Genomic DNA, 20,658 nt, shown 5'->3' on the forward strand with positions numbered 1-20,658 from the left:
AGAGAAAGAAAGAGAAAAAGAAAGAAAGGATAGAGAGCGAGAAAGAGTGGAGAGAGAGAGAAAGAGGGAGAGAGAGGAAAGAAGAAAAGAAAGAGAGAGAGAAAGGAAAGAGAGAGAAGGAAAGGAGAGAGAGAGAAAGGAAGGAAGGAAGGAAGAAAAGAAAGGATGAAAGGAAAGAGAGAGAGAGAGAGAGAGAGAGAGAGAGAGAGAGAGAAAGAAAGAAAGGGGAGAAAAAAAAGAGAGAGAGAGGAAGATAAGAAAAAAAGAGAGAGAGAAAGGAAGAGAGAGAGGAAGATAAGAAAGAAAGAGAAAGAGAAAGGAAGATGAGAAAAAGAGAGAGAGAAGAAGAAAAGAAAGAGAGATAAAGGAAGAAAAGAGAGAGAGAGAAAGGAAGAAAGGAAAGAGAGAGAAAGGAAGAAAGGAGAGGAAGTAAGGGAGAGTGACAGAAAGAAATAAAGAGAAACAAAGAAAAGAAAGAAAAGGGAGAGAAAGAGAGAGAGAGAGAGAGAGAGAGAGAGAGAGAGAGAGAGAGGGGACAGGATAAGAGAGGGAGACCTGAAGTGATAGGTCTCTATATACACTGTACTTGATAGGTCTCTATATACACTGTACTTGTTAGGTCTCTATATACACTGTACTTGATAGGCCTCTATATACACTGTACTTGATAGGTCTCTATATACACTGTACTTGATAGGTCTCTATATACACTGTACTTCATAGGTCTCTATATACACTGTACTTGATAGGCCTCTATATACACTGTACTTAATAGGTCTCTATATACACTGTACTTGATAGGTCTCTATATACACTGTACTTAATAGGTCTCTATATACACTGTACTTGATAGGTCTCTATATACACTGTACTTCATAGGTCTCTATATACACTGTACTTCATAGGTCTCTATATACACTGTACTTCATAGGTCTCTATATACACTGTACTTGATAGGCCTCTATATACACTGTACTTAATAGGTCTCTATATACACTGTACTTGATAGGTCTCTATATACACTGTACTTGATAGGTCTCTATATACACTGTACTTGATAGGTCTCTATATACACTGTACTTGATAGGTCTCTATATACACTGTACTTGATAGGTCTCTATACTTGATAGGTCTCTATATACACTGTACTTGATAGGGCCTCTATATACACTGTACTTGATAGGTCTCTCTATACCACTGTACTTGATAGGCCTCTATATACACTGTACTTGATAGGTCTCTATATACACTGTACTTGATAGGTCCTCTATATACACTGTACTTGATAGGTCTCTATATACACTGTACTTCATAGGTCTCTATATACACTGTACTTCATAGGTCTCTATATACACTGTACTTCATAGGTCTCTATATACACTGTACTTGATAGGTCTTCTATATACACTGTACTTTCGATAGGTCTCTATATACACTGTACTTGATAGGCCTCTATATACACTGTACTTGATAGGTCTCTATATACACTGTACTTGATAGGTCTCTATATACCACTGTACTTGATAGGTCCTCTATATACACTGTACTTGATAGGCCTCTATATACACTGTACTGATAGGTCTCTATATAACACTGTACTTGATAGGCCCTCTATATACACTGTACTTGATAGGTTCTCTATATACACTGTACTTGATAGGTCTCTATATACACTGTACTTGATAGGCCTCTATATACACTGTACTTGATAGGTCTCTATATACACTGTACTTGATAGGTCTCTATATACACTGTACTTGATAGGCCTCTATATACACTGTACTTGATAGGTCTCTATATACACTGTACTTGATAGGTCTCTATATACACTGTACTTGATAGGCCTCTATATACACTGTACTTGATAGGTCTCTATATACACTGTACTTGATAGGTCTCTATATACACTGTACTTGATAGGCCTCTATATACACTGTACTTCATAGGTCTCTATATACACTGTACTTCATAGGTCTCTATATTACACTGTACTTGATAGGCCTCTATATACACTGTACTTGATAGGTCTCTATATACACTGTACTTGATAGGTCTTCTATATACACTGTACTTGATAGGCCTCTATATACACTGTACTTGATAGGTCTCTATATACACTGTACTTGATAGGTCTCTATATACACTGTACTTGATAGGTCTCTATATACACTGTACTTGATAGGCCTCTATATACACTGTACGTGATAGGTCTCTATATACACTGTACTTGATAGGCCTCTATATACACTGTACTTGATAGGCCTCTATATACACTGTACTTGATAGGTCTCTATATACACTGTACTTGATAGGTCTCTATATACACTGTACTTGATAGGCCTCTATATACACTGTACTTGATAGGTCTCTATATACACTGTACTTCATAGGTCTCTATATACACTGTACTTGATAGGTCTCTATATACACTGTACTTGATAGGTCTCTATATACACTGTACTTGATAGGCCTCTATATACACTGTACTTGATAGGCCCTCTATATACACTGTACTTGATAGGCCTCTATATACACTGTACTTGATAGGCCTCTATATACACTGTACTTGATAGGCCTCTATATACACTGTACTTCATAGGTCTCTATATACACTGTACTTCATAGGTCTCTATATACACTGTACTTGATAGGCCTCTATATACACTGTACTTGATAGGTCTCTATATACACTGTACTTGATAGGTCTCTATATACACTGTACTTGATAGGCCTCTATATACACTGTACTTGATAGGTCTCTATATTACACTGTACTTGATAGGTCTCTATATACACTGTACTTGATAGGTCTCTATATACACTGTACTTGATAGGCCTCTATATACACTGTACGTGATAGGTCTCTATATACACTGTACTTGATAGGCCTCTATATACACCTGTACTTGATAGGCCTCTATATACACTGTACTTGATAGGTCTCTATATACACTGTACTTGATAGGTCTCTATATACACTGTACTTGATAGGCCTCTATATACACTGTACTTGATAGGTCTCTATATACACTGTACTTCATAGGTCTCTATATACACTGTACTTGATAGGTCTCTATATACACTGTACTTGATAGGTCTCTATATACACTGTACTTGATAGGCCTCTATATACACTGTACTTGATAGGCCTCTATATACACTGTACTTGATAGGCCTCTATATACACTGTACTTGATAGGCCTCTATATACACTGTACTTGATAGGCCTCTATATACACTGTACTTGATAGGCCTCTATATACACTGTACTTGATAGGCCTCTATATACACTGTACTTGTTAGGTCTCTATATACACTGTACTTGATAGGCCTCTATATACACTGTACTTGTTAGGTCTCTATATACACTGTACTTGATAGGTCTCTATATACACTGTACTTGATAGGCCTCTATATACACTGTACTTGATAGGTCTCTATATACACTGTACTTGATAGGTCTCTATATACACTGTACTTGTTAGGTCTCTATATACACTGTACTTGATAGGTCTCTATATACACTGTACTTGATAGGTCTCTATATACACTGTACTTGATAGGTCTCTATATACACTGTACTTGATAGGCTTCTATATACACTGTACTTGATAGGCCTCTATATACACTGTACTTAATAGGTCTCTATATACACTGTACTTGATAGGTCTCTATATACACTGTACTTGATAGGCCTCTATATACACTGTACTTGATAGGTCTCTATATACACTGTACTTGATAGGTCTCTATATACACTGTACTTGATAGGTCTCTATATACACTGTACTTGATAGGTCTCTATATACACTGTACTTGATAGGTCTCTATATACACTGTATATACACTGTACTTGATAGGCCTCTATATACACTGTACTTGATAGGTCTCTATATACACTGTACTTGATAGGTCTCTATATACACTGTACTTGATAGGTCTCTATATACACTGTATATACACTGTACTTGATAGGCCTCTATATACACTGTACTTGATAGGTCTCTATATACACTGTACTTGATAGGTCTCTATATACACTGTACTTGATAGGTCTCTATATACACTGTACTTGATAGGTCTCTATATACACTGTACTTGATAGGCTTCTATATACACTGCACTTGATAGGTCTCTATATACACTGTACTTGATAGGTCTCTATATACACTGTACTTGATAGGCCTCTATATACACTGTACTTGATAGGCCTCTATATACACTGTACTTGATAGGTCTCTATATACACTGTACTTGATAGGCCTCTATATAACACTGTACTTGATAGGTCTCTATATACACTGTACTTGATAGGTCTCTATATACACTGTATATACACTGTACTTGATAGGTCTCTGTATACACTGTATATACACTGTACTTGATAGGTCTCTATATACACTGTATATACACTGTACTTGATAGGTCTCTATATACACTGTACTTGATAGGTCTCTATATACACTGTACTTCATAGGTCTCTATATACACTGTACTTGATAGGTCTCTATATACACTGTACTTGATAGGTCTCTATATACACTGTACTTGATAGGTCTCTATATACACTGTACTTGATAGGTCTCTATATACACTGTACTTGATAGGCCTCTATATACACTGTACTTGATAGGTCTCTATATACACTGTACTTGATAGGCCTCTATATACACTGTACTTGATAGGTCTCTATATACACTGTACTTGATAGGCCTCTATATACACTGTACTTGTTAGGTCTCTATATACACTGTACTTGTTAGGTCTCTATATACACTGTACTTGATAGGTCTCTGTATACACTGTATATACACTGTACTTGATAGGTCTCTGTATACACTGTATATACACTGTACTTGATAGGTCTCTATATACACTGTATATACACTGTACTTGATAGGCTTCTATATATACTGTACTTGATAGGCCTCTATATACACTGTACTTGAATAGGCCTCTATATACACTGTACTTGATAGGTCTCTATATACACTGTATATACACTGTACTTGATAGGCCTCTATATACACTGTACTTGATAGGCTTCTATATACACTGTACTTGATAGGTCTCTATATACACTGTATATACACTGTACTTGATAGGCCTCTATATACACTGTACTTGATAGGTCTCTATATACACTGTATATACACTGTACTTGATAGGCCTCTATATACACTGTACTTGATAGGCTTCTATATACACTGTACTTGATAGGTCTCTGTATACACTGTATATACACTGTACTTGATAGGTCTCTATATACACTGTATATACACTGTACTTGATAGGTCTCTATATACAATGTATATACACTGTACTTGATAGGCTTCTATATATACTGTACTTGATAGGCCTCTATATACACTGTACTTGATAGGCCTCTATATACACTGTACTTGTTAGGTCTCTATATACACTGTACTCGATAGGTCTCTATATACACTGTATATACACTGTACTTGATAGGTCTCTATATACACTGTATATACACTGTACTTGATAGGCCTCTATATACACTGTACTGAGTGGCTGCGGTACCGCGCGGTCCCGTGTTGTGTTGTGCTCGGTGCTTAGCAGCCGCTCATTGCCGGGTAACAGCGAAGATAAACATCACAACACACGAGCAGCAGCGCCCTCTATCGGCCCAGCCGCTCACCGCCGGGTGTCCGCGGAATAACAAGACGTAATGTGCAGCGCCCCCTGTGTGCACCGCGTCACCCCGCCCGCCCCGTGCAGAGGCTTCCCCCCTCCGCCCCCCCCCCCCCCCCCCCCCCCCCCCCCCCCTCCTCCTCCTGGTTTGCATCACCGGCCGCTCGCGGGCTCACTCCTTCAGCTATTCTTAGAATGACGTCAGGCGAGAGCATTCCTGAACGGCCCCTCTCCGGAGCTATATAAAGAGGTGATGCAACCCTGCCAGGGAGAGAGACTCTCACAGTGCCACTACACCGAGCACACACTCAGCTCTGCTGCCTCTGCCTGGCATTCTTCACGGAGGAGCAGGGACCCTGAGTCACTGACACATCACAGCAGGTAAGGGGGGGGGGCTCCGACTACGACCACCGACACATGGGGACCACTTCTCCTGGAGGTTTTCTTTGTCTTCTACTCTTGTTGTTTTTCTTCTTCTTCTGTTTCCTTTTGTGTTTCCCAAGTTTTACTACTTCACTTGTGACTTTGTTATCATGAGTCATTACCTGACTACCGGAGTACGAAACTTTCTATCTCATATCTATGTATCTCAGTGGTCTCCAAACTGTAGCCCTCCAGATGTTGCAGAACTACAACTCCCAGCATGCCCGGACAGCCTTCGGCTGTCCGGGCATGCTGGGAGTTGTAGTTTTGCAACATCTGGAGGGCCACAGTTTGGAGACCACTGATCTATCTATCTAGTGATTGTATTTAGAATTCTTGAATGTTGATACAATGTAACCAACAGATTCAGATACAATAGAATGTTTGGTAAACACGTGTTTTGGGCCGGCAGTGATACATTTGTGTATTGTTTTGAGTATATTATGTAAATACATGGTCTTAAACTGTGGACCTCCAGATGTTGGGAAAAAGTACAACTCCCAGCATGCCCGGACAGCCGACAGCTGGGGGTCCACAGTTTGGAGACCACCGATCTATAGATCATTTTATATGTGGATACAAAGTAATTATTGAGATGAATGAGCAGATGTTGGAGCAGTACCGAACTATCATGGGCATCAATAGGAAACAACCCCGAAAGAGTTTGGCGCATGTATCCCCCGCTTTATACTACCTTTCTCTTGGCGCATCCCCAGTCCACACACAAGCGATGGGATTGTACCGATGTGGTGGAGTTCTCATTCAGATGTTTCCCTTTGTGTGTTTACCTGCAGTTCTATGGAAGGAACTTGGGTTATAGATAGTTGTATCACAGACACAGCTCTGCTACTTCCGGGTAGAAGTATTATTGTTCTTCATATACAGCAGTGTCCTCTAACCTGTGGCTCTCCTCCAGCTCTAACTACAACTCCCATCATTTGTGTTTCTCAAGTATTTACTACTTTACTTCATGATTTATTACCCAACTTCAAAAGTGTCTATCTATCTCATATCTATCTATCTCATATCTATCTATCTAATATCTATCTCATATCTATCTATCTATCTATCTATCTATCTATCTATCTCATATCTATTTCATATCTATCTATCTATCTATCTATCTATCTATCTCATATCTATCTCATATCTATCTCATATCTATCTATCTCATATCTATCTATCTATCTATCTATCTCATATCTATCTATCTCATATCTATCTCATATCTATCTATCTATCTATCTCATATCTATCTCATATCTATCTATCTCATATCTATCTATCTATCTCATATCTATCTATCTATCTCATATCTATCTATCTCATATCTATCTATCTCATATCTATCTATCTCATATCTATCTATCTCATATCTATCTATCTATCTCATATCTATCTATCTATCTAATATCTATCTCATATCTATCTCATATCTATCTATCTATCTCATATCTATCTATCTCATATCTATCTCATATCTATCTATCTATCTATCTATCTCATATCTATCTCATATCTATCTATCTCATATCTATCTATCTATCTCATATCTATCTATCTATCTCATATCTATCTATCTCATATCTATCTATCTCATATCTATCTATCTCATATCTATCTCATATCTATCTCATATCTGTCTATCTATATCATATCATATCTATCTATCTCATATCTATCTCATATCTATCTCATATCTATCTCATATCTATCTCATATCTATCTCATATCTATCTATCTATCTCATATCTATCTATCTCATATCTATCTCATATCTATCTCATAGATAGATATGAGATAGATAGATAGATATGAGATAGATATGAGATAGATATGAGATAGATATGAGATAGATATGAGATAGATAGATATGAGATAGATAGATAGATAGATATGAGATAGATATGAGATAGATATGAGATAGATAGATATGATATGATATAGATAGACAGATATGAGATAGATATGAGATAGATATGAGATAGATAGATATGAGATAGATAGATATGAGATAGATAGATAGATATGAGATAGATAGATAGATATGAGATAGATAGAAGATAGAGAGATAGATAGATAGATAGATAGATAGATATGAGACAGATAGATATTAGATAGATAGAATCTACATAATATACAGAATCACCAAACATACATAATAGTATAAATGTATCACTACTGGTTTTAATGTTTACAAAATATTCTATAGTAATTATTTGAATTTGTGTCATACATTGTACTAACATTCAAGAGACAGATAGATATGAGATAGATAGATATGAGATAGATAGATATGAGATAGATAGATATGAGATAGATAGATATGAGATAGATAGACAGATAGATAGATATGAGAGAGATAGATAGATATGAGATAGATAGATATGAGATAGATATGAGATAGATAGATAGATATGAGATAGATAGATATTAGATAAATAAATAGATACGAGATAGATAGATATGAGATTTATAGGAGATAGATATGAGATAAATACATAATATACACAAAACAATACATATAGTATGAATGTATCACTGCTGATTTCAATACACAATCGGTAGATAGATACATAGATAGATAGATATGAGATAGATAGATATGAGATAGATAGATAGATATGAGATAGATATCTCATATCTATCTATCTATGTATCTATCTACCGATTGTGTATTGAAATCAGCAGTGATACATTCATACTATATGTATTGTTTTGTGTATATTATGTATTTATCTCATATCTATCTCCTATAAATCTCATATCTATCTATCTCGTATCTATTTATTTATCTAATATCTATCTATCTCATATCTATCTATCTATCTCATATCTATCTCATATCTATCTCATATCTATCTCATATCTATCTATCTCTCTCATATCTATCTCATATCTATCTATCTGTCTATCTATCTCATATCTATCTCATATCTATCTATCTCATATCTATCTATCTCATATCTATCTATCTCATATCTATCTATCTCATATCTATCTGTCTCTTGAATGTTAGTACAATGTATGACACAAATTCAAATAATTACTATAGAATATTTTGTAAACATTAAAACCAGTAGTGATACATTTATACTATTATGTATGTTTGGTGATTCTGTATATTATGTAGATTCTATCTATCTAATATCTATCTGTCTCATATCTATCTATCTATCTATCTATCTATCTATCTATCTATCTATCTCTCTATCTTCTATCTATCTATCTATCTCATATCTATCTATCTATCTATCTATCTCATATCTATCTATCTATCTCATATCTATCTATCTATCTCATATCTATATATCTATCTATCTATCTCATATCTATATATCTATCTATCTATCTCATATCTATCTCTCATATCTATCTATCTATCTATCTATCTATCTATCTATCTTTCATGTAATATAAAGTCTTCAGCGGTCAGGGAATGCTGGAGGTTGTAGTTATAATACATGTGTAGAGCCAGGGCTTGGGTAACACTGATATACAGGGATAATTATACCATGGGATCAATATTAATCCATATTAGAACATAATACATTGTTTCCCTCGCTCTTTTATTATCTTGGTTTCTTATGGCTGATTACGTGTCACCCTAAATTACCCCCCCCCCTCCCTTCACCCCCAATACTGACCTCTTTTCCCTCTCGCATACTGTATATTCCTACCCTGTTATACTATTAGAGTTTATGTAGTTTTTATTGAGATGATAACCGGGTATGTGTGTATATATATAATTGACAGATGTAGCAGAGATGAGATTGTCACCGTTTCACAGTCATACGAAAACGTTCTCGCATAGTTATGGATTCCGTTGTATGGCATTTCGGGTGGCGGCGTTGCCCCAGGAGTGCCAGCCTGTCCCAGAGTATGTATGTGTATGTGTGGCGGGGAATGTGCGTGTAATTCAGCACAACAGGCGCACGGGGATCTCTCCCTCTGATGAAACTGCCTGGTAATACTTTCAGTTCACTCTCCTGCTGTCCCCACTTCTTGCCTAGAGGTGGCAGTAGTGAGACATTCCATTATTCACTTCCTGAAACCAACACGATAACGTAAAATACGATAGTACGGTAGATGACGCGGCATGACTGATACTTTATAAACAATAGTGGGATTAGGTATAGAAATCTAAACCCGCTGCAGTCTCATCGTGACTATGTAAACCATTGTTTCCCAACCAGCGTGCCTCCAGCTGTTGCAAAACTACAACTCCCAGCATGCCCGGACAGCCAACGGCTGTCCGGGCATGCTGGGAGTTGTAGTTTTGAAACAACTATAGGCACACTGGTTGAGAAACATTGCTTTTTTTAATTAAAACATATTATCAGTTAAATGTTTTTATTTTTTTATATACCTATATTATTATTTTTTTTTATTTTTATTTTTTTAAATAATTTAATAAAACAATTTGGATATTCTAGAATCCAAATTTGTTTGATTTCGTTACATGTACACGGAGTGGCATGGAGGTGAGGATAGTGTGTATACATTCCTCGCTTCCACTTACTTGCTTCCACTTGCTTTTGGCTCTGTTGCTCAGTGTACTGTACAGGAGCAGGGACTCCTGTCTTCGATAGGAGTCCCTGCTCCTGTACATGCTTTGCATGGGCAATTCTGAATCTGAATTGAAATCCGAATCGAATCAGTCTGATTGCCGAATTGGATCTGAGATTTGCTGATGTGTACCTATGATATTGGGATATAATTAGAGATGAGCGAACTTACAGTAAATTCGATTCGTCACGAGCTTCTCGGCTCGGCAGTTGATGACTTTTCCTGCATAAATTAGTTCAGCTATCAGGTGCTCCGGTGGGCTGGAAAAGGTGGATACAGTCCTAGGAAAGAGTCTCCTAGGACTGTATCCACCTTTTCCAGCCCACCGGAGCACCTGAAAGCTGAACTAATTTATGCAGGAAAAGGCATCAACTGCCGAGCCGAGAAGTTCGTGACGAATCGAATTTACTGTAAGTTCTCTCATCTCTAGATATAATGCTTTACATAGTCCTAGTTTTCTAAAGACTGGTCGGCTGCAACGACAACTGGCATCTGTGATCATTTTCAGCTCAGTGTGGCCCCATAGTGTTTTAGGGTACCTACAGTTTCGAAAGTTTTAATTGTAGAAGGGTCCAGGTGCTGAGCTGCAACAAGGCAGCCAAAGTGCTCATCTGAGTACTGTACCACTTTGGCTCTGCGTTGCGATAATTGAGCTCATGTAAAGTAGATGAACCCCTATACCCCTCTGCTCATCTCTCAAGGGGCACAGAACCTGGATGCCCACCAATTTAAATTTGTCCTATCACTATGACTTTTTTTTTAGGAACTTTTCAGCTAAACAAATTCAGCTCTGCTACATCTGTACATTCTATACACATAAGGTCAGAGCAAATCTCTGAAGCTCCATTCATAGTTTTACCCCCTTAGATACAATGTATCACACATCACATGACGCATGGCTCGCACTTGGCTCCTTCCTCACCGGTTGACCAGAAACCTGTAGGAACTTTTCAGTTAAACAAAATCAGCTCTGCTACATCTCTAGATTCTAAACACCTAATGTCATAGCACATCAGTAGATTTTCATTCTTACTTTTACCCCTTTAGATACAATGTATCACACATCACATGACCCGCTACCATCACATGGCTTGCACTTGGCCCCTTCCTCACCGGTTGACCAGAAACCTGTAGGAACTTTTCAGTTAAACAAAATCAGCTCTGCTACATCTCTACATACATCTCTACATTCTAAACACCTAATGTCATTGCACATCAGTAGATTTTCACTCTTACTTTTACCTCATCAAATACAATGTATCACACATCACATGACCCGCTACCATTACGTGTCTCGCACTTGGCCCCTTCCTCACCGGTTGACCAGAAACCTGTAGGAACTTTTCAGTCAAACAAAATCAGCTCTGCTACATCCCTACATTCTAAACGTATAACATCAGAACAAATCTCTAAAGCTCCATTCATATTTTTACCCCGTTAGATAGAATGTATCACACATCACATGACCCGCTCGCATCACATGGCTCGCACTTGGCCCCTTCCTCACCAGTTGATCAGAAACCTGTAGGAACTTTTAAGTTAAACAAAATCAGCTCTGCTACATCTCTACATACATCTGTACATTCTAAACACCTAATGTCATTGCACATCAGTAGATTTTCATTCTTACTTTTACCCCGTTAGATACAATGTATCACACATCACATGACCCCCGCTCACATCACATGACTCGCACTTGGCCCCTTCCTCACCGGTTGACCTCAGTCATGGTTACACAACCGTACGGTGACACAACCCAGTGTGTTTTCTGGTATACGTCACCTGTTTCTTGGTTTCATCAGAGGAAGGTGAAGATGGCTTCCTCTCTGTAGAAATTTTAGCGCAATGTCAGAAAGCTCCAGGTCGTTGCGAGGACACGGGGGGGGGGGGGGGGGGGTAATGAACCGGCTGACTATTTAATATTAACTGGATGTCGTCACTGGCGTCTCATATGAGGAACCTCGATGGGCATGTAATGCCACGTGGGTTCACCGAAGCATACCTAATAATTGGGTAAGAGAGTAATAGTAAGGGATCCTTAACCTGTTCTCTCCAGAACTACAACTCCCAGCATGCACTGGCCCATGGGTGCACCCGAGCCTACCTAATGATTAGTGGCGCTGGAGCAGATTCTCCACCTGGGCTCCCCAGCTGTAACAAAACTACAACTCCCAGCATGCCCTGACAGCCTTCGGCTGTCAGGGCATGCTGGGAGTTGTAGTTTTGCACCAGGTTAGGGATCACTGTGCCAGGGTTGTTCTAACTTTTAATTGCTAATCTAAAAAGTAAAAATAACGTGGGGCTCTTGTGTAATGATCAACCACAAGAGGCTATTTATACTCCTAGTTAACTTTGTACTTTGTAACGTAAGCGCAAACAGGAGCCCGGAACGTCTTTATGGTCCCGATCGCAGTCTATCACTGACTGGTCAGTCTGCTGGAATATACATGGAGCATTTAAAATAAAACAAAAAAATAATAAACATTAAGGCGATACATTTTCAGGACTGTGTATGTGTCCTCCGCACTTAGATTGTATATGGGGGACTCCTCTAATTTTTGGATTTTAACTTGTTCTCAGGCAAGATAACCAGCTGGTAGAGTTGCCTGGCAACAGCTTAAAGGGGTACTCCGGGGAACACAACTTATCTCGTAGATACATATGAGACAGATAGATATGAGAGAGATATGGGATAGATAGATCTGAGAGATAGATATGAGATATATATGGGATAGATAGATATGAGATCGATAGATGGATATGGGATAGATAGATAGATATTAGATAGATAGATATGAGATAGATCTGAGATAGATAGATATATATGAGAGAGAGACAGATAGATAGGAGACAGATAGATAGGAGACAGATAGATAGGAGACAGATAGATAGGAGACAGATAGATAGGAGACAGATAGATAGGAGACAGATAGATAGGAGACAGATAGATAGGAGACAGATAGATAGGAGACAGATAGATAGGAGACAGATAGGAGACAGATAGATAGGAGACAGATAGATATGAGATAGATCGGAGATAGATAGGAGATAGATAGATAGGATATATATATATATATATATATATATGGGATAGATAGATAGATAGAAGATAGATAAATATATATGAGAGATAGATAGATAGATATGGGATAGATAGATAGGAGACAGATAGATATGAGAGATAGATAGATAGATAGATAGATATTAGATAGATCTGAGATAGATAGATATGAGATAGATAGATAGGTAGATAGGATATATATATATATATATATATATATATATATATATATATATGAGAGATAGATAGATATGGGATAGATAGGAGACAGACAGATAGATATGAGATAGATAGATATGAGATCGATCTGAGATGGATAGATATGAGAGAGAGAGAGATAGATAGATAGATATGAGATAGATATGGGATAGATAGAGATAGATAGATATGAGATAAATAATAGAAAGATATATGAGAGATAGATAGAGACATGTGATTAGGCGAGATGTTGTGTTCTCTGTAGTACCCCTTTAACCATTCCTCTCCCTATTCAGAACACATGCACATTTGGTTGAGCTGAGCGTGCATGTGTATGAGGGAATCAGGGGACATAGGCAGCGTAAAGCTGGCAATACAGATAAGTTAGCTTTCACCCAAGTGCTTGCTCAGCCAGGAGCTGTCTCTCCTGATAACCCCCATACACGTGCACGCTTGGCTCAACTGAGCATGCATATACATGGTGATGGTTCATCTTCCCTAGAACAAAAGGGTGAAGCAATCAACAGCCCATGGACATAAAAGCATTGTTTACAAAAAAAAAAAAAAAAGCTTTTTCTCAGTTCCAGGGAAAGCTGGGTGCCATTGAATGTAGTGGCCATTACGGAGCCCATAGAGGTTCCCTTTTCTAATACTGCAATGATCTGTCAAATAATTTTATGGTGAAGTTTTCATTCAGGAGTCTGGGCGATACCAGCCATACTCGGCTTTAGCAGATACAGAATTGACCATTTTTAACTCCTTGGGTGCAATGGTCTGCAGGCAGGCTGTCTCACTATGTTTCTTGTATGAAGCCATACATACCTACCAGAGAGCGGTGCACATTATAATGTCGCTCTGTTTCCCTTTCAGATAAGATGATGCTTCAGCACCCAGGACAAGGCTCGGCAGCCGAGGTCAGCGCGACCGCCATTGTTCCCTGTCTGTCGCCGACCATGACCTTCGCCTTCGAAGACTTCACCAACTTAACGCCCCTGGTTAAAGAAGAACTCCGGTTCGCCATCCAGAGCAAGCGTCTCGCCACCCGGCCTCCCTGCAGCCTGGATAACGTGATTGTCGCCGACAGGCCGATAGAAATGACTTTATCCAAGACAGAGGTAGGTGATACCCACCTATAGCAGGACATATATTAAGCCTTGGAAAAACATGGCTGCTGGTTTCGCATCTCTAATGAAGTGAATGGAGCTGAACTGCAATACCACCCACAACCTGTGCGCAAGGGTGGCGATGTTTCAGGAAGAAAGCTTCTATGTTTTTCTATCCTTTTCCACCAGTAGTGTAAGGGCTGCTCATCCATGTAGATATATACCCCAGCACCCGGAGGACTCCTTTAACTCATCACTTTCCTGTTTCATTTCTAGTTTGTACCAGAAGAAGATGAAAGGAAGAAACGGAGAAGAGAACGAAACAAGGTAGCGGCTGCTAAATGTCGAAACAAGAAGAAAGAGAAGACAGAAAGTTTACAGAAGGTGAGAGGCGACGTCCTGTCCTGGACCCCCTTACACTCTCCATGACATACTATGAATTTTATAAACAGGACTTCTTTCTTGCCAAACAGCGCCACCCTTGCCCATGGTGGTGTATGGTATTGCAGCTCAGCTCTATTTTTTTTTATTTTTTGTTAACTGGATAACCCCTTTAGATAGTAAAGCGGAACTCTGCCTCTAGAGCAACGTTTTCCAAACAGATTACCTCAAGCTGTTGCAAAACTACAACTCCCAGCATGCCTGGACAGCCAAAGGCTGTAGTTTTGCAACAGCTGGAGGCACTCTGTTTGGAAAACAATGCTCTAGAGACACTTTATAGAATATATTTGGGGATTGCATGAATAACAACTCCAGTTCTCTCTGAGGTTCCTTTAGGAAGTTGTTATTTATGGAATTCCCTAATCTATAGGCAGAGTTCCGCTTTAATATTTAAAGGGGTCATCCGGATTTAGAAAAACATTTCCTGTTCATTGCAGGGGGATCCGACTGCAGTGCTGTGAATATATAGGCGGAAGTGCCCCTTTATGACTTAAGAAATGTTAAAGATTTAGACTCAGGGACATATATTAAGGCAGTGTTTCCCAACCAGTGTGCCTCCAGCTGTTGTAAAACTACAACTCCCAGCATGCCCGGACAGCCAAAGGCTGTCCGGGCACGCTGGGAGTTGTAGTTTTTCAACAGCTGGAGGCGCACTGGTCAGGAAACACTGTATTAAAGGGGTACTGCAGTGGAAAACATTTTATTTATTTGAGGTTTTTTTTAATCAACTGGTGCCAGAAAGTTAAACAGATTTGTAAATGACTTCTATTAAAAAAATCTTTACCCTTCCAGTACTTTTTAGCAGCTGTATGCTACAGAGAAAATTATTTTCTTTTTGAATTTCTTTTTTGTCTTGTCCACAGTGCTCTCTGCTGTCACCTCTGTCCGTGTCAGGAACTGTCATAGGTTTGCAATGGGGATTTTCTCCTGCTCGGGACAATTCCTGATACGGACATCAGGTGTCAGCAGAGAGAGAAAAAAAAAATGTTTTCCACTGGAGTAACCCTTTAATGCAATATTTCCCAACCAGTGCGACTCCAGCTGTTGAAAAACTACAACTCCCAGCATGCCCGGACAGCCTTTGGCCAGTTCATTAAAAAAAATGTTTTCCACCGGAGTACCCCTTTAAGGTGTAAATACGTGATACACTAGTGCAGTGTTTCCCAACCAGGGTGCCTCCAGCTGTTGCAAAACTACAACTCCCAGCATGCCCATACAGCCGTGGGCAGTGTTTTCCAAACAGTGTGCCTCGAGCTGTTGTCCGGGCATGCTGGGAATTGTAGTTTTGCAACAGCTGAAGACACTTTTGGAAAACACTGCACTAGGGGAACTCCTATGGGGACTTTCCTAGTACCCTAAAACCCCACAAAAAAAGTCTTTACAAAGGCTGTAATACTCTATGCCACCACTAGTAGTTTGCAACTTGTGGCTCTCTGGCTGTTGCAAAATGACAACTCCCAGCGTGCCCAAACAGTGGTGGCAAAAACAATTACAATGACCAGATTATTTATATATATATATATATATATATATATATATATATATATAATTATTATTATTTTTTTTTTTTTTGGTGGGGTTTTAAGGTACCAGGAGACTCCCCATAAGTTTTCCCCTATGTCTATCCTCTATATGCCACTGCCAACTATATACTAGGGCAGTGTTTTCCAAACAGTGTGCCCCCAGCTGTTGCAAAACTATTACTCCCACATGCCCAGACAGCCTGCAGTTGGAAACCACTATGGTGGTGGCAAAAACAATTACAGCCTTTGTCCAGATTTTTTTTTCCATTTGTTACGGTTTTTGGGTACGAGGAGAGAGGAGACTCCCCATAAGTTTCCCCCTATGTCTAGCATCTATATGCCACTGCCAACTATACACTACACTAGGGCATTGTTTTCCAGTGTGCCCCCAGCTGTTGCAAAACTACTACTCCCAGCATGCCCAGACAGCCTGGGGATACACCTATGGGGACTTTTCTTGTACTCTAAAACTCCACCCAAAAAAATCTGGACATAGGCTGTAATTCTTTGCCACCACTTAAAGGGGTTATCCAGGAAAAAAAAACTTTTTTTTTCATATATATCAACTGGCTCCAGAAAGTTAAACAGATTCGTAAATTACTTCTATTAAAAAAATCTTAATCCTTTCAGTACTCATGAGCTGATGAAGTTCAGTTGTTCTTTTCTGTCTAACTGCTCTCTGATGACTCCTGTCTCGTGAACCGCCCAGTTTAAAAGCAAATCGCCATAGCAAACCTCTTCTACTTTGTGCAGTTCCCGAGACAAGCAGAGATGTCAGCAGAGAGCACTGTTGCCAGACAGAAAAGTACAACTAAACTTCAGCAGCTGATAATTATTGGAAGGATTAAGATTTTTTTTTAATAGAAGTGATTTACAAATCTGTTTAACTTTCTGGAGCCAGTTGATATATAAATTTTTTTTTTCCTGGAATAACCCTTTAAGTTTGTAACTAAGGTTTTAGAGTATTAGGAGAACTATCTGTGTCTATCGTCTATATGCCCGGCTAGTGCCAATTATAAGCTAAAACTTTTTTTTTTTTTCTCCCCTCTGTTCCAAAAAAAAAGGAGTCCGAAAAACTGGAATCCATCAATGCAGAACTGAAAGCCCAGATTGAGGAACTTAAGAACGAGAAGCAGCACTTAATCTACATGCTGAACCTCCACCGACCCACCTGCATAGTCCGAGCGCAGAACGGCAGGACGCCGGAAGACGAGCGCAACCTCTTCATTCAGCAAATCAAAGACGGAACCTTGCAGAACCTGGTGAGCGAGGGCGTAAACTGAGCGGCCCCCTCTGTTGTACTATACGTGGACTCACTGACGCCCCCTGGAGGCTTCGTGTGTATCAGTGACACCCTGGCCAGAATCCTTACAAGGAAAAAGAGCCTTTGCTGTACGGAACCGCCGCGGCGGTCTGAGCGGAAAGGATTCAGCGTTATTGTGCGCCACCGCCGGCAGGGACGGACTGTCACCGGAATCCAATCACTTGCTATTAGTTTTGTCCTATAGCAGCAGGATGGATTTATTTTTTTTTACTTTACACTTTGTGCAATTATTATTATTTTTTTATATTCGTTGTGGATCGCAGATATGTGAAGAAAGAAAGGAAAAAACGAAAAATCAGTGTTCTGTAGGCAATAAGGAGCGGACGCACTCTTTTGGCTGAAACCCACACAACGCACCATGGACTGCCTTAACCTTACACAGCCGAGGACGCTCAACCTTTTATTCTCCATTTATTTATTCCGGATAGTCTTGTTAGCCTAGGCCAGTGTTTCCCAACCAGGGTGCCTCCAGCTGTTGCAAAACTACAACTCCCAGCATGCCCGGACAGCCTTCGGCTGTCCGGGCATGCTGGAAGTTGTAGTTTTGCAACAGCTGGAGGTATCCTGTTCGGGAAACACTGGCGTAGGAGGTCACTAAACCAATGATGGAATCCAATGGAATCCTTGTATTAGCCTTAATGTTCACTATATTGAGGTCTTACTGCCTCTAATTATGTATCGGCGCAACCTGCAAACTTGCCATTACAGCACTGCCGTGACTTTAAGAAGCTTTCTAGAACCGGTTTGGAGGGTTCCTTTTAAAATGGTTAACCAAAAATAGAAAAAAAAGAGCTGATTTATAAAAAAAATTTAAAAAATAAAAAAACAGCGCCACCGCTGTTGTCAGGTTGTGTGTGGTATTACAACTTGGATGGATTCAATTCAGTTCAATGGAACTGAGCTGCAATACCACACACAACCTGAGGACAGGGGTGGCGCTGTGTTTTATTTATTTATTTTTTTTCTTCTTCTTCTTCTTCTGTTTTTCTAATCCTGGAATAGTAAGTAGTTGGCCATATTCATTTCAATGGCATGAAATTGGCACGATTTGGAAAGGCTGGGTTTTCACGCCGGGTTCTTTTATGACCACTGAACACGCACACAAAGGACTGTATTACGGGCAAAATCATGTACACAATTGGCCACCACACGTGTGCGTAGAGTGAGAATCCATCCAGACCGACAAAGACCTCCTTAGGCCGTGTTCACACACTGTAAAATCAGCCAATTTTATATGGGCGGTGATCTAAATTATTAGGAACCTGTATGCTGTGCTATGTAACTGACATTAACATTTCATATACAGATGTGGGCTCTGCTATATATATATGATTTGTATGCATGTGTGTATATATATATATATATATGTACTGTGTGTGTGTGTGTGTGTGTATATATATATATATATATATGTGTACATACACACACACACACACACAACACACATGCTCTGCAATATATATATATATGTATATAATTTGTGTGTATGTGTATATATATATATATATATATTGTGTATGTATGTGTGTATATATATATATATATATATATATATATATATATACACACATACACACGCTCTGCTATATATATATATATATAATTTGTGTGTGGATGTACAGTATGTGTGTGTGTGTGTATATATATATATATATATATATATATATATATATACACACACATACTGTACATCCACACACAAATTATATATATATATATATATATATATATATATATAGCAGAGCGTGTGTGTGTGTGTGTGTGTATATGTATATATATATATATATATATATATATATACATACACACACACACACACACGCTCTGCTATATATATATATATATATATATATATATGTGTGTAGATATATATATAATTTGTGTGTGTGTGTATATATATATATATATATATATATATATATATATATATATATATATATACATACACACGCTATGCTATATATATATATATATATATATATATAATTTGTGTGTGGATGTACAGTATATGTGTGTGTGTGTATGTGTGTATGTATGTGTGTATATATATATATATATATATATAATTTGTGTGTGTAAAACATATAGGTAACAAATGTGAGCATTTATGTTCATCTCAGAGTCGAAAAATTGAGTAAGTGGCCTGGTAAAGAAGTGAAAATGAGTTTAATTAAAGCAAGATCCCATATTACATATGGCATCAGATAGAAAGCAACATGGTGGTTGGGCAATGCACTAAAGACAATTCTCCAACACTAAAGTAGGAAAGCGATGAAACAAAAAGATTCTCCCCCATATAGGGTTTTATTTTTTATTTTTTTGCAAAAACATCACCACTCTTGTCCACAGGTTGTGTCTGGT

At 38.5% G+C, this 20,658-nt stretch overlaps 1 protein-coding gene across 2 annotated transcripts; it reads left to right on the forward strand.

Moving 5' to 3' along the window:
- The first annotated feature begins 5,787 nt into the window (after positions 1-5,787).
- On the forward strand, positions 5,788-18,769 carry ATF3 (activating transcription factor 3). 2 transcript variants are annotated; one of them, XM_056568283.1, is made up of 4 exons: positions 5,788-5,905; positions 14,777-15,021; positions 15,286-15,393; positions 18,038-18,769. In XM_056568283.1, exons 2-4 carry the CDS (start codon positions 14,782-14,784, stop codon positions 18,254-18,256), a joined length of 567 nt encoding a protein of 188 aa, XP_056424258.1. In that variant the 5' UTR covers positions 5,788-5,905; positions 14,777-14,781; the 3' UTR covers positions 18,257-18,769. The 2 variants fall into 2 exon arrangements, with proteins under 2 accessions (XP_056424258.1, XP_056424257.1); XM_056568282.1 differs by having other exon boundaries at positions 5,801-6,036.
- The last annotated feature ends 1,889 nt before the right edge of the window (positions 18,770-20,658 follow it).

The sequence above is a fragment of the Hyla sarda genome, chromosome 3 (genome assembly GCF_029499605.1).
Source record: "Hyla sarda isolate aHylSar1 chromosome 3, aHylSar1.hap1, whole genome shotgun sequence".
Lineage (NCBI taxonomy): Eukaryota > Metazoa > Chordata > Amphibia > Anura > Hylidae > Hyla > Hyla sarda.

Coding starts and splice junctions, on each gene's coding strand:
- ATF3 (XM_056568283.1), top strand. CDS start 14,782: ATGATGCTTCAGCACCCAGGACAAGGCTCGGCAGCCGAGGTCAGCGCG. Junction 15,022..15,285: donor TGACTTTATCCAAGACAGAG/GTAGGTGATACC, acceptor TTTCATTTCTAG/TTTGTACCAGAAGAAGATGA. Junction 15,394..18,037: donor AGACAGAAAGTTTACAGAAG/GTGAGAGGCGAC, acceptor CCAAAAAAAAAG/GAGTCCGAAAAACTGGAATC.